The sequence below is a fragment of the Ahaetulla prasina genome, chromosome 6 (assembly GCF_028640845.1).
Source record: "Ahaetulla prasina isolate Xishuangbanna chromosome 6, ASM2864084v1, whole genome shotgun sequence".
In the NCBI taxonomy this organism is placed as follows: Eukaryota; Metazoa; Chordata; class Lepidosauria; order Squamata; family Colubridae; genus Ahaetulla; species Ahaetulla prasina.
Window position 1 is genome coordinate 110174889 of NC_080544.1, and position 15866 is coordinate 110190754.

General features: G+C 47.3%; 1 protein-coding gene across 1 annotated transcript in view; it reads right to left on the bottom strand.

Annotated features, from left to right (window-relative positions):
• DIS3L2 (DIS3 like 3'-5' exoribonuclease 2) overlaps positions 1 to 15866 on the bottom strand; it is a 290966-nt gene that overhangs the window by 142802 nt on the left and 132298 nt on the right. The window contains exon 11 of the mRNA XM_058187337.1: positions 817 to 896. Coding sequence (XP_058043320.1) covers positions 817 to 896 — 80 coding nt within the window. The remainder of the gene's footprint in view (positions 1 to 816; positions 897 to 15866) is intronic.

Below are 15866 nucleotides of genomic sequence, written 5' to 3' on the forward strand. Positions count from 1 at the left end.
GTAGGGCTGTTGTGATCCAGAAGGACTCTTTGTAGCAAGCTAGGTAAATCATTTTTCCCTCCAGACAATCACGTCCGAATGGAAACAGCTCACGGATCAGACTGTTTAACCCAGCGGTTCTCAACCTGTGGGTCGTCGAATGACGATTTGCCAGGGATCGCCTAAGACCATCGGAAATATGGGAAGTATACTTGCGAGTCGAAGAATCGCGCTCCAATGGTTGACTCCACAAGCCAGCTGCAGGCTCTTCAAATCGCTAGCCGAATTCGGCTTCAGGCGCGATGAATTAAAAAAGAGAGAAATCGTTGCTCTGATGTCTCCCTCTCAAGCCAGCTGCAATCACTCCCAATCGCTAGCCTAATCTGGCTTCAGGTATGATAAACTTAATAGGGGAGGAGTCTCCGCTTTAATGCCTCCGTCCTCAAGGCAATCGCAAGCAGTTCAGATCGCTAGCCAATACAGCTTCAGGTGCGATAAATTCAAAACGAAAATAATTTTATGGTTGGGGTCGCCACATCATGAGGAATTGTATTAAAGGGGTCGCCACATCGTGGAGAATTGTATTAAAGGGGTCGCAGCACTATAAAGGTTGAGAATCACTGGTTTAACCGCTGCCGTGGACTAAATTGCCGGCTAATTGAGTCATTTCACGTGCCTCTTGGACTGAGGTGGGGGGACAGAACACTACTTGGGCCTGGGTCACAACAGTAACCCCTGTTAAATACTCCATGCAAAATCTCAGTTTCCAGCATAAAGGCCTTTGAACAGAACACGGCAGCAGCTATACATGAAATCTTTACAGAGGTACCATCCTACCATCTGGGAGCGGCTTGCAAGACAGCGCATCGTCCAGATCCTTGGCAGTAGATGGATCAATGGTGAAGATGCATTCTTTCCTGTAAGAAGGGAAGAAAAACAAAGAAACCCAAAAACTTAGCCGAGCACCAAAAAGAAAAAAAAGAAAAGAAAAACCCACAAAGAAGAGATTTCTTAGTGGTCTCTCTCTCTCTATCTCAGTGTTTCCAAACTTTTCCCATTTTAAGACACGTGTAAGACTTCGACTCCCAGAATGCCCCAGACAGCCTGTGTGGACTTCCCCATGGCTGGCTGGGGAAATTCGGGGAGTTGAATAGAATAGAATTTTTTTTTAATTGGCCAAGTGTGATTGGACACACAAGGAATTTGTCTTAGGTGCATACGCTCTTAGTGTACATAAAAGAAAAGATACGTTCATCAAGAATCCTAAGGTACAACACTTAACGATAGTCATAGGCTACAAATAAGCAATCAGCAAACAATATCAATATAAATTGTAAGGATACCAGCAACAAGGCTACAGTCATAAGTGGAAGGAGATGGGTGATGGGAACGATGAGAAGATTAATAGTAGTGCAGAATTAGTAAATAGTTCGACAGTGTTGAGGGAATTATTTGTTTAGCAGAGTGATGGCGTTTGGGAAGAAACTGTTTTTGTGTCTCGTCACACAAGTCTTAAAGTTACCAGATTTGGAGACCCTTTGCCTGGTGTTATATTTAAATTTTACCGACCTAGAAATAAAGGTAGACTAGTATAGTTCTAAGTGGCTCAGGGGCTAGGACGATGAGCTAGTCGATCGAAAGGTCGGCAGCTCGGCGGTTCGAATCCCTAGTGCTGCCGGGTAACGGGGTGAGCTCCCATTATTTGTCCCAGCTTCTGCCAACCTAGCAGTTTCGAAAGCACGTAAAAATGCAAGTAGAAAAAATAGGGACCACCTTTGGTGGGAAGGTAACAGCATTCCGTGCGCCTTTGGCGTTGAGTCATGCCGGCCACATGACCACGGAGACGTCTTCGGACAGCGCTGGCTCTTCGGCTTTGAAACGGAGATGAGCACTGCCCCCTAGAGTCGGGAACGACTTAGCACATATGTGCGAGGGGAACCTTTACCTTTACCTTAGTATAGTTCTATTTCAAGCTGTTTAGCTCTCATCAGCTAGCCCGGGTGTCGGCAACGTGCGGCTCCCGAGCCACATGCGGCTCTTTCGTCCCCCTGCTGTGGCTCCCTGCCGGCTGGCTGGCCCCGTCCCTCCCAGTCACTCTTCACATGCCTTGAGAAGGTAAGGGCGAAGGCGGGGGATGGAGACTCGCTCCATATTTCAGAGCGGGAGGGAAGCGCCCCCGTACTTGCCTCTCATCTCGCGGGCGCTTCTTCCATCGCTTCTTGGTGCTGCGTGCATCTCGGTCGCTCGGGGAGACACGCACATTTCTGTCTGCCCCGAGACACAGGCCCGGCCCGGCTGCGGCCGATGCTTTGCGTCGTAATGGGCTCCAGGAGGAGAATTTAAGTCTTAAATTTTTAAATGTTCACAAGGCAAGAAAACACTGGGAGCCGCAAAACCCGGGTAGGCGTGGCTGGGGCGGGGTGTGTGTCATGTGACTGAGTGGGAGTGACAATGAGTTGGCCACGCCCAGCCAGGTTTTGTGGCTCCCGGTGTTTTCTTTTCTGCGGGGAAACGGGTCCAAATGGCTCTTTGAGTGTTTAAGGTTGCAGACCCCTAAGCTAGCCATACCCTTCTGGGATTCGAACCCAGGCCGCTTGCATTATTAGGCGGATGTATTAACCTCTAGGCCACGGGCTCTCCTCGCTTTGTCAGCTCTACCAGGGGGGAGATGATAGGCTTAGGGTTAGACCTGAAGAAGCTTCTTGGATGAGAAGCGAAACATCTTCAAAGGGAAAAACAAAGAATTCCAGTTGCCTCCTGAAAAATAAGCACCTTTGAGACAACCAAGATCTGGATGACTGAAAATCTCTACAGACTGTATCCAGATATGCAAGCGAAATGTTGGAGATGTAATTGTGATGATGCTACATATTTTCATGTATGGTGGACTTGTAAGAAAATTAAGTCTTTCTGGATAAGAATTTGGTGGATTATGCAGAATGTTCTGAAGAAGAAGATAAAGTTCCTACCACAATTTTTCCTTTTGGGAATAACAACAGATTGTACAGTGATTGAGACTAAATTGATTTTGAACTTAATAACAGCAGCAAGACTGTTGATTGGACAATATTGGAAGAAAAAAGAATTACCCACAATAGAAGAATGGATATTGAAAGTTTCCAATTTGGCTGAGATGGCTAAAATCTCAGCCTTCTTGAAAGACAGTACTCAAGAAAAATATCTAAATGAATGGAAGAATTGGATTGATTATATTCAAAATAGATATCAGATTAAGAAATTTCAGATTGCCTTTGAATGAAGGACGTTTTGATTTTAATGGAAGAAGTCAGGTTATGTGAGAGAGAAGGATTATAATTGTGTTAGATTTTAAAAAATTTAATGTATGACTGTTTGTTTATTGAACTATACCTTGTGTTTGCTCCGGGAAGTCGGAGGGGGGAGGGGGGTTTTGGAGGGAGGGGGGAAGGAGGGGGAGGGGGGAGGGGAGGGGAAAAAATTAATTGTTGTTGTAAAACTTTTTCAATTAAAAAAAAAAAAGAAAATCTCTACAGACTTTTAGCAACCTGCTTGTTAAGCGAATCTGGTTTCCCCATTGGTTTCGCTTGTCAGCGGGTTGCAAAAAGAGGTGACGTGACCCCAGGAACCGTCCTAAATACAAACCGAACATAAATCACATGACCATGAGGATGCTGCAACAACGGTCATAGGTGTGAGAAACGGCCTCGGGTCACTTTGTAACATTGAACAGTCACTAAACGAACTATGGTAAGATGAGAACTCCCTACGATACCTTACATTGCAGTTTCGTTAAGAGTCCTCCACAGAAGCATGTCCGAATGGAAACACCCCACGGATCAGACTGTCTAGATCAGGGGTCTCCAACGGTGGCAACTTTAAGCCTGGTGGACTTCAACTCCCAGAATTCCCCAGCCAGCTAAGCTTACTCTCTTATAATCCCTTCCTCTGCAATCTCTCCACTTTAAGAGAAAAAGAAACAGATTCAGCTGACCGGGGAATTCTGGGAGTTGAAATCTGCCAGGCTTAAAGTTGCCACGGTTGGAGACCCCTGGTCTAGAAAGCCCTACAAAGCTTAAACAGGTCCCAGGTATGGCTGTTGTGATCCAGAAGGACTCTTTGTAGCAGGCTAGGTAGATCATTTTTCCCTCCGGACGATCTCCCACTGACAATTTTAAAGAGCTGCTCCCGATATGAGAGACAGTCCGCTGGAATTTTGCTTCCATCAAAGCGGTCGTTTTTTCCAGCTGTTCCGTCTCGCCAACGCAAATGTCTTACCACCTAGCGTCTTCAATTGCAGCTTCACGCAGTTTCAAAATTAATAGGCTGGCAACAGGGAAGATTCTGCGCTGGAACTGAACACACACAGACACACACACAAAGAGAGCAGAGAGCCAAAACTCTTCAAATCGAATCAACTCGAATCGAGCTGAAAGGGACCTTGGAGGTCTTCTAGTCCAGCCCCCTGCTCAAGCAGGAGAACAACTATTTCAGATAAGTGGCTGCCTAGTTTCTTCTTAAAAACTTCCAGCGTCCACAATTTCTGAAGGCAACTTCTGTTCCACTGGTTAATTGTCCGCACTGTTAGGAAATTCCTCCTTAATCCCAGGTTGCTTCTTTCCTTGATGAGTTTCCATCCGTTGCTTCTTGTCCTGCCTTCAGGTGCTTTGGAGAATAGATCCCCCTTCTTCTTTGTCGCAGCCTCTCAAATACTGGGATACCGCTATCACATCACCCCAAGTCCTTCTCTTCATTAGACTAGCCAGACCCAAAACCTGCAGCATCTTCTTCATACGGTTTAGTCTCAGGGCCTTTGATCGCCTTAGCTGCTCTTCTTTAAACTTTTGCCAACATCTGTTTTTGTAGTAGGGTGACCAAAATTGGTTGCAGTATTCCGGCTGTGGTCTTAGTAGGGTTTTATAAAGCGGCACTAATACTTCACGTGATCTTGATTCTATGCCTCTTGCTTATAAAACCCAGGATTGTATTAGCTTTTTTTGGCTGCTGCTGTACACCGCTGGCTGATGTTTAAGTGATCGCCCACTAGGACTCCAAGGTCCCTCTCACAGTTACTACTTTCGAGCCAGGCCTCGCCTAATCTGTCTGTTGTGTCCCACTCCTCCTCTGACAACCGGGTCTGGGAAGTCTGTATCAAGCGTGGCCACGAAGCCTCTGCAGCTTTGCCCAAATTCCTGTCAGAGTTCTCAGGGCAGGCAGGAATCCAAGGTGTGACTTCAGCAACCGGATGAGACTTTGCCTGACTCAAGGAATGCCAAAAAGCAGATCCTTTATATAGGCCATGAGGTATGGCTCCATGACTCAGCACTTATCCAGGCCTGTCCCTCCCTTCCTTTTGCTGACGTCACCTCTCCATTCTCCGGAAGCGGGGATCTGTCCACTTTTCGTCTTCCTGCTCAGCTGCCGGCAATTCTAGCTCGTGGCTGGCTTCATGCTCACATGCTATAGGAGGGAGGTTTGTTTGCTCAGTCTGTCTGGGCACGGTGCCAGGGCTGGGGGCTGGAGGCATGCCAGGCCATTCTTCTTCACTATCAGTCTCTGGCTCAGATAACAGGAGATGGGAGGGGCCCGGCTGCGGAGAGGAGGGCAGGCGAGGCACAACACTGTCCTTATTCCTTTTGAGTTTTTCCTGCCTAACTGTAAAACTTTGCTTTTCTCCACATTAAAATTCGTTTTGTTGGATTGGGCCCATAGTTCCAAGTCTGTCAAGATCCATCTGGATCTTGAGCCTATCTTCTAGGCTGTTGGCTGTTCCTGGCAGTTTAGTATCATCTGCAAATGTGATGAGTTTCCCTTCGATTCCTTTATCTAAGTCGTTTGTGAAGATTTTGAAGATTACTGGGCAGCGGTGGGCTGCCAGCCAGTTGTAACAACTGGTTCGCCCAGCACCGAAAACGTTGAGCGCGTGCCCTTCCTTGCATGCGCATGGCCTTCTGTGTGTGCACGCGGCTTCAAAAACACGGCGATACAGGATGGGATAGCGCCTGAGTGAGCCCACCCCACCCGCAGGTCGCAACTACCGGTTCGTATACTGGTGCATAAACTCTCCGGGTACCAAGCTTCTGTCCCTCCAATTTCTCCCCTATAGCCCCACAAGCGCTCTCAAGGAGATCCACCCATCTCCAGGAACCGAACTCTTACTCTTCCCATTTCCCCCCCCCCTCCCACAACCCCCAGAAGTGCCTCCTCCCACCCACGCACCCCGCGAGTTCTAGCTGCATTCGCTCTGTCTCTGCACCTTCAATTTTGCAGCAAACTGGACTGTCAGGTAGGGCTGATTTCTCAAGGAGGAGGAAGGAGAAGTTGGCAGTTGGTGTGCCAAGGCAGGGACTGTCCCGTTGCCCTAGTTTCCGGATGAAAACAGTGCCAGGAACATCAGCTCCAGGTCTGGAACAGAACAACACCAGCAAAACACCAGGACGTTTTGTAGCCTCCTGTTCCTAGCGAAGCCCCAACTTTCCCCAGACAAATGGCTGTCCGGTCTCTTCGGAAAAACCTCCCAATGATGGAGACCCAACAGCTTCTGGAGGCAAGTCGATGCGAGTGAGAATCCTGACTGGAGGCACAGCAGATATTCCGCTGAGGCTTGAACATTTTTTTTTATTTGCATTTATATCCCGCCCTTCTCCGAAGACTCAGGGCGGCTTACACTGTGTCAATCAATAGTCTTCATCCATTTGTATATTATATACAAAGTCAACTTATTGCCCCCAACTATCTGGGTCCTCATTTTACCTACCTTATAAAGGATGGAAGGCTGAGTCAATCTTGGGCCTGGTGGGACTAGAACCTGCAGTAATTGCAAGCAGCTGCTGTTAATAACAGACTGTCTTACCAGTCTGAGCCACTAGAGGCCCATATTGTAAATAGTGATTAATAATAATAATAATAATAATAATAATAATAATAATAATAATAATAATAATAATAATAATATCAGAGTTGGAAGGGACCTTGGAGGTCTTCTAGTCCAACCCCCTGCCCAGGCAGGAAACCCTACACCATCTCAGTCAGATGGTTATCCAACATTTTCTTAAAAATTTCCAGTGTTGGAGCATTCACAACTTCTGAAGGCAAGTCGTTCCACTTATTAATTGTTGTAACTGTCAGGAAATTTCTCCTTAGTTCTAAGTTGCTTCTTTCCTTGACCAGTTTCCACCTATTGCTTCTTGTTCTACCCTCAGGTGCTTTGGAGAATAGCTTGACTCCCCCTTCTTTGTGGCAGCCCCTGAGATATTGGAACACAGCTATCATGTCTCCCCTAGTCCTTCTTTTTATTAAACTAGGCATACCCAGTTCCTGTAACCGTTCTTCATATGTTTTAGCCTCCAGTCCCCTAATTTCTGAAGCTTCAGAGCCCTCCCCGTGAACGCTGACCACGAAACAAAAGAAAGTTGGGTAGGGTTATCCTCCTATGGCAGGAGTGGAGCCTGAGGCTGGGAAGTAACAGCTTGGAGGAGACTGCCTCGTTGTTTGAGACTGGAACTCGGATCTAAAGTATCAGAGACCACGCTTCTCCTAACCACAGCAGAAGTCTCCTACGATTCCAGAGCCCTTTTTCAAGCGATCCCACCGTCTAGAGTAGCATTTCTCAAACTTGGGACACTTTAATATATGTGGACTTCAATTCCCAGAATTGATTAATTAATGAATTAATTAATTCCTCTTTTCCACCCTTTGTCTTTTTTCCTCCCTCCCTTTTCTTCTCCACCCTTCCTTCCTTCCTTTTCCACACTCCTTCCTTCCTTCCTCTTTTTTCCTCCCTCCCTCCCTTCTTCTTTCTTCTCCACCCTTCCTTCCATCTTTTCCACACTCCTTCCTTCCTTCTTTTCCACCCTTCCTTTGTCTTTTTCCCTACCTCCCTTCTTCTTTCTTCTCCACCCTTCCTTCCTTTTCCACTCCTTCCTTCCTCTTTTTTCCCTCCCTCCCTTCTTCCTTCTTCTCCACCCTTCCCTCCTTCTTTTCCACACTTCTTCCTTCCTTCCCTTCCTCTTTTTCCCTCCCTCCCTCTGTCTCGCCCTTCCTTCCTTCCTTCCTTCCTTCCTTCCTTCCTTCCTTCCATCCATCCATCCAATCATCCATCCATTCATTCCCCAGCTGGGAAATGGTCTCTTCCCAAAATCCCCAAAGCTTCAACCAAAAACTGTCTACTGTTGACCTCACTCCATTCCTAAGAGGTCTGTAAGGGGCTTGCATAAGAGCACCAGCGTGCCTACCGTTCCTGTCCTAATGTTCCCTTTGGTTGTATCCAATTCGTATGGTTATTTCATGCTTATGCTTATATATACTGTTGTGACAAACAAACAAACAAACAAATTAATTAATTAATTAATTAATTAATTAATTCTGGGCATAGAAGTCCAGAAGTCTTAAAGTCCCCAAGGTTATATCTCCCTGGCCTACCCCATCTGACAGGTTTTCAGTAGCCTAGTGGCTGGCTGGGGAATTCTGGGAGTTGAAGTCCACCCATCTTCAAATAGCCAAGGGTGAGCAACGCTGGCCTAGGCCAGGGGTCTCCAAGCTTGGTCCCTTGAAGACTTGTGGATTTCAACTCCCAGAGTTCCTCAGCCAGCAACGCTTACTCTCTTGTAATCCCTTCCTCTGCAATCTCTTCACTTTATAAGGGGCAAGAGGGGGAAAAAAGGCATGAGTGACTGAGGAATTCTGGGAGTTGAAGTCCGCAAGTCTTAAAGGGACCAAGCTTGGAGACCCCTGGCCTAGAGGTATCTCAAATTAGGGTGGGGAGGGGGGAAAAATCACCTCCGAGCCACGGGGAGGGGGGGGAGGAATCTCCTTAAAGATTCTCATTTATAAAAGCCACAGTTAATTAACTCTGCCTATTGAGAAGCAGCAGGCTCATCTATCCATGAATTGAGATTTTAATCAGACTTCTCTTCGGAGTTCTCATTTGTCTCCTTCAGGCACAACCTCCCGTCTCCCAGGGAAGAGGCTCGGAGGCCGCAAAGAGGGTCCGAGGGTGGCAGATAAAACACCGAAGAGGCATTTAGCTTGGACAGCCATCCATCATCCGGGCCCATCAGACTTTCTGGCTGCAAACAAAGGCTGCCTATTTTTAGCTCCCGGTTTTCTCTTCTGGCGGCTGAGAAAGTGCAGGTGGTAACTCTGCTCTCAGGAGCCCTTCGAAAAGGGAACGCTGCCTCCTGTTTAAGATTAAAAGGGAGGGAGGGAAAGAGGAAGGAAGGAAAGAGAAAGGAAGGAAGGAGGTAACAAGGAAGGAAAGGAGAGGGAGGGAGGGAGAGAGGGAAGAGGAAAGAAGGAAGGAAGGAAGGAAGGAAAGAAGGAAGGAAGGAAGAAAAGGAGAGGGAGGGAGGGAAGGGAGGGAGGGAGGGAAAGAGGAAGAAAGGAAGGAAGGAAGGAAAGGAGAGGGAGGGAGGGAGGGAAGGGAGGGGGGAAGGAGGGAAAGAGGAAGGGAGGGAGGATGTAAAGAGGAAGGCGAGAGGAAGGGGGGGAAGGGAAGGAGGAATGGAGGGAAAGAGGAAGGAAAGGAGAGGGAGGGAGGAAGGAGGAAGGAAAGGAGGGAGGAAGGAGGGAGGAGAGAGGAAGAGGAAGAAAGGAAGGAATAATACTGCACGAATCAAGAAGAGGGCCGTGAAAATATTTACAGACCCCTCGCATCCTGGACATAAACTGTTTCAACTCCTACCCTCAAAACGACGCTATAGAGCACTGCACACCAGAACAACTAGACGCAAGAACAGTTTTTCCCCGAAGGCCATCACTCTGCTAAACCAATAATTCCCTCAACACTGTCAAACTATTTACTGAATCTGCACTACTATTAATCTTCTCATCGTTCCCATCACCAATCTCTTTCCACTTATGACTGTATGACTGTAACTTTGTTGCTGGCAATCCTTACGATTTATATATTGATATTGATAGTTTCCTGATTGCTTATTTGTCCCCTATGACTATCATTAAGTGTTGTATCTTAGAATTCTTGATGAACGTATCTTTTCTTTTATGTACACTGAGAGCATATGCATCGAAGACAAATTCCTTGTGTGTCCAATCACACTTGGCCAATAAAAAATTCTATTCTATTCTATTCTATCTTGTGCCCACATATGCCCACACCCATAATCCAATGCCCCCCTGAGCATGCACGTGCAACGCCACGTCCCCCTACCCGCACTGCCCCGCACCCGCGCCCCGGTTTGGGCAAAGCAGGCCTCCCTGAAGCCTCTGGAGGCCAGAAACGGCCGGTTTCCAGACTTCTGGTACTTCTGGTAGGCCCGTTTTTCACACCCCCAGGCTCTGGAGGCTTTCCTGGAGCCTCCAGGAGGGTGAAAACGGACTCCCCCAGCCCTCTGGAGGCCGGAAATGGGCCGTTTCCGGACTTCTGGGAGGCCCGTTTTCCTAAGGTGACCAACTTTAGGGAGAAGTTTTGTAACTTCTGTCCTCTCTCGAAAAGTGTCCTCCTACATGTCCTCTTTTTCGATATTTGAAGACTAATCTGTAAATCTCCGTATTCGATCGATGCCAATCTGATCCGTTGCGTGTGTTGTGACGTATTTGTATTCGACATGACGATTCGTCAAGGCTCGGTACAGTGCGGCGAGGCGCAATTACGAGACGCATGCGCTCCGCACAGGAGAACTGCTTGGAGAGAGTGCGCCATGCGCAAGTGGCTTTGCTTACTTCTTACCGAAACACGACACGGCACACACGCACACATTAGACTCACTTCTTTCTCAGTGAATATTCTTTCATACCCAGGTGAGCACAATCATTCACGTTTTATTAATTCATTATCTATTTTAATAATTTCCAAATATGTATAGTTTTATTTACAAGTTTATTCGCTTATGTTGTTAAATCGGTTTTAATAATTAATTTTATTTATTCATAATGGATGCGCTTGCATCGTTCGGGTAGCTCTATATTTTATTTTAAATTTTGAATTTCATTTAGGGATGGAAAAATCAAAAAAGAGGAAATGCCATTTCAACGATAAATTGAATAAGGAATTTCCATTCCTCATATCAAAGAAGGATAACATTTGTTTTCTGCAATATTTGCAGCAGAGAATGGCCTGTTTCCAGACTTTTTCGCCATTTTTCACCCTCCCAGAGCATCCACACGAGGCCTGTACTTACCTGGCATCCAAAACGGGCCATGTGGAGACTCCTGAGAGGGGGTGGGAGGGCATGGGCGGGGCCAGCTGAAAATCAGCTGGGCGGTGGGAGGTGCGCACGCATGTGTGGTGAAGCTGACCTAGGGCGACAGCTTGTGCGCCCGCAGAGATGGCTCCGCACGCCACCTATGGCATGCGTGCCATAGGTTCGCCATCATGGATAGGTAGTCATAATAACATTCCTTTCTCAGAGAGTCAAGGACAGCTGGACGGTTGGAAATAGGAGGCATCGCCAGTTGGGATGGTGCTTTGACTAGACCACGTGATGGACATGTGGGCAGGGACTTGGACTTTCCTTTGGGTGGGGAAAACCTGGAAGCTTTCAGATTCGGGTTTCCCAGAGCTATAATATGACATTTCTAATAAAATGGAACTTTGAGGAACTTCAAGCCTTGGATTCTTCTTTGGTTGTGGGGTGTTACTTGGAACCCTGACACATGTAAAGCAAAGCTTCCTCCCCACCCGCTCTCATTCCAAGTGCTTTGCACAGAATTTGACCCTAACCAGCAAATGGAAAGGAATGGAAGTTACCTTAAATCTCTCCTCCTGGCAAATTCATCGGACGGGATGACCCACGGAAGGTTCTGGGGAAGGCACTGCAGGACGTCCGGGGAGAAATCCGAGGTGTCCACCCCATATTCTGCCAGGATACCTTCTGTTTCCGGATCAATTTCACCGGCCCGTCCGAGGCTTTGGGCCAATTGCCTGCAAAAAAAGTAAGTCAAGAGGACTTACTGACACACCTTCAACACACCTGACAGCTCCCCTGAGAGAGGAAGACAGGTTATTGCCACAGAGTCCAAAAGGAGGCTTTGATGAGTACTACAAAGCCCATGCCTCATTGTTTCACAGGTATTTCCTTACAGCAGAAACAGAATGACTGAGGGTGGGCTAAAAAACAGTGGGAGCAGAAGAGACTTCCGACTTCCTGATGGCTTCCCCATTGCGTCTCCTCCTGGGAATCTGGCAGGGAGCATCAGAATTCTTCTCTTCCTTTCGCTTCCCTTCCCCTCCCTTCCTTGTCCTACCCTGCCCTTCTCCTCTGTCTTTCTCTAATCTTCAATTCCCTTCCCTGTCCTTCCCTTCCTCTTCCTTCCTTCCTCTTTTCCCTCCCTCCCTCTGTCTTTCTCTGATCTTGATTCCCTCTCCTTCCTTCCTTCCTTCCTTCCTTCCTCCCTTCAATGTCCTACCCACCCTTCCTCTGTCTTTCTCTGATCTTGATTCCCTCTCCTTCCTTCTCTTCCCGCCTTCCTTCCTCCCTTCAATGTCCTACCCACCCTTCCTCTGTCTTTCTCTGATCTTGATTCCCTCTCCTTCCTTCTCTTCCCTGCCCTTCCTTCCTCTTCCTCTTCCCTGCCCTTCCTTCCTCTTTTCCTCCCTCCCTCCCTCCCTCTGCCTTTCTTTGATTCCCTCTCCTTCCCTGCCCTGCTCTGCCCTTCCCGGCTGGCAGATGAGTGGGTCTTGTTGGGTAGGAGAGGGAGTGAGGGATTGAGAGATTGGCTGGGAAACTGTCATGAAATGAAATGTTGAGAATGACGATGACATGACCAGCAGCCAGTAGCCCTGAAGCAGACAATGTCCCCATATTTTCATATGGGGAGAGGGAATAGCTCTGCGCGTGGGGCAGGTGAGCAAACACATAGAGCTTCATTTGTTTGAGCGGCAGGCGCGAGTGCGGCCCAGCTGCGAATAGGCCTCAACCCGATAGGTTGGGAAACCCTGCTGTAGAATCACAGGACTGGAAGGGATCTTGGGGTCCTAGTGGATAACCATTTAGATATGAGCCAGCAGTGTGCAGCAGCTGTTAAAAAAGCCAACACAGTTCTGGGCTGCATAAACAGAGGGATAGAATCAAGATCACGTGAAGTGCTAGTACCACTTTATAATGCCTTGGTAAGGCCACACTTGGAATATTGCATCCAGTTTTGGTCGCCACGATGTAAAAAAGATGTTGAGACTCTAGAAAGAGTGCAGAGAAGAGCAACAAAGATGATTAAGGGACTGGAGGATAAAACATATGAAGAACGGTTGCAGGAACTGGGTATGTCTAGTTTAACAAAAAGAAGGACTAGGGGAGACATGATAGCAGTGTTCCAATATCTCAGGGGCTGCCACAGAGAAGTGGGAGTTGGGCTGTTCTCCAGAGCACCTGAGGGTAGAACAAGAAGCAATGGGTGGAAACTGATCAAGGAAAGAAGCAACTTAGAACTAAGGAGAAATTTCCTGACAGTTAGAACAATTAATAAGTGGAACGACTTGCCTTCAGAAGTTGTGAATGCTCCAACACTGGAAATTTTTAAGAAAATGTTGGATAACCATCTGACTGAGATGGTGTAGGGTTTCCTGCCTGGGCAGGGGGTTGGACTAGAAGGCCTCCAAGGTCCCTTCCAACTCTGATGTTATGTTATGTTATTTGGCCAATCAAGAATTCTATTCTATTCTATTCTATCTTGTGCACACACATGCCCACACCCATAATCCAATGCCCCCCTGAGCATGCACGTGCAACGCCATGCCCCCCCACCCATGCTGCCCCCCACTCGCGCCCCGGTTTGGGCGAAGCAGGCCTCCCTGAAGCCTCTGGAGGCCAGAAACGGCCGGTTTCCAGACTTCTGGTACTTCTGGTAGGCCCGTTTTTTCACCCCCCCCAGGCTCTGGAGGCTTTCCTGGAGCCTCCAGGAGGGTGAAAACAGCCTCCCCCAGCCCTCTGGAGGCCGGAAATGGCCTGTTTCCGGACTTCCGGGAGGCCCGTTTTCCTAAGGTGACCAACTTTAGGGAGGACAGTCCTTTTTTTGTAACTTCTGTCCTCTCTCGAAAAGTGTCCTCCTACATGTCCTCCTTTTCGGTATTTGAAGACGAATCTGTAAATCTCCGTATTCGATCGATGCCGATCCGATCCGTTGCGTGTGAAGTGACGTATTTGTATTTGACATGACAATTCGTCAGGGCTCGGTACAGTGCAGCGAGACGCGATTACGAGACGCATGCACTCCGCACAGGAGAATTGCTTGGAGAGAGTGCGCCGCGTGCAAGAGTGCGCTTTATTTTATTTATTTATTTATTTATTTATTTATTTATTTATTTAAATTTTTATACCGCCCTTCTCCCGAAGGACTCAGGGCAGTGTACAGCCAAAGTTAAAACAATTTAAATATACAAAATTAAAATATCAATTTAAAATACATATTCAATAATGGCCAAATTAAAACTGTCAATTGACCCAACCTAAAATACCCCATATAAAATTACAAAAAGTTTAAAATTTGAAAATTTAAAAATCAAGCCAGTCCCGCTTGGATAAATAAATAGGTTTTTAATTCCCGGCAAAAGGTCCGAAGGTCAGATAATTGGCGCAAACCGGGGGGGAAGTTCGTTCCAGAGGGTAGGTGCTCCAACAGAGAAGGCCCTTCCCCTGGGGGCCGCCAGCCGGCATTGCTTGGCGGACGGCACCCTGAGAAGGCCCTCTCTGTGAGAGCGTACGGGTCGGTGGGAGGCATAAGGTAACAGCAGGCGGTCCCGTAAGTACCCGGGCCCTAAGCCATGGAGTGCTTTAAAGGTGGTAAACTTTGTTTACTTCTTACCGAAACACGACATGGCACACACGCACTAGACTCACTTCTTTCTCAGTGAACATTCATTCATACCCAGGTGAGCACAATCATTCACGTTTCATTAATTCATTATCTATTTTAATAATTTCCAAATATGTATAGTTTTATTTACAAGTTTATTTGCTTATGTTGTTGTTTCGGTTTTAATAATTAATTTTTATTTATTCATAATGGATGCGCTTGCATCGTTTGGGTAGCTCTATATTTTATTTTAAATTTTGAATTTCATTTAGGGATGGAAAAATCAAAAAAGAGGAAATGCCATTTCAACGATAAATTGAATAAGGGATTTCCATTCCTCATATCAAAGAAGGATAACATTGTTTTCTGCAATATTTGCAGCAGAGAATTTTATTTATTTATTTGTTTATATTTCTATACCGCCTTCTCCTGAAGGACTCAGGGCGGTTTACAGCCATATTAAAACAATTTTTACAAACACTAAAATGATTTAAAAAGAAATATTTAAATTTAGGCTGATTCCTTAAAACCCATTTAAAATTCCCAATTAAAACTATCAGGCCAATCCTGCACGATGAAACAGCCATGTTTTCAGCTCGTGTCTGAAAGTCCGGAGATCAGGGAGTTGGCGAATACCAGGTGGTAATTCGTTCCAGAGGGTTGGAGCCCCCACAGAGAAGGCCCTCCCCCTGGGGGCCGCCAGCCGACATTGTCTAGCCGACGGCACCCCGAGGAGGCCTACTCTGTTGGAGCGCATTGGTCGCTGGGAGGCCGTCGGTCGCAGTAGGCGGTCCCGTAAATAGCCAGTCCCATGCCATGAAGCACTTTAAAGGTGGTAACCAGTACCTTAAATTGCACCCGGAAGATCACCGGAAGCCAGTGCAGCCTACGCAGGAGTGGTGTTATATGGGAGCCTTGATTAGCTCCCTCTATCACCCGCGTGGCTGCATGGCCTGTTTCCGGACTTTTTCGCCATTTTTCACCCTCCCAGAGCTTCCGTGTGAGCCCTGTACTTACCTGGCATCCAAAATGAGCCATGTGGAGACTCCTGAGAGGAGTGGGAAGGCATGGGCGGGGCCTGCTGAAAATCAGCTGGGCGGCGGGAGGTGCGCGCACATGTGTGGTGAAGCTGACCTAGGGTGACGGCTCGTGCGCCCGCAGAG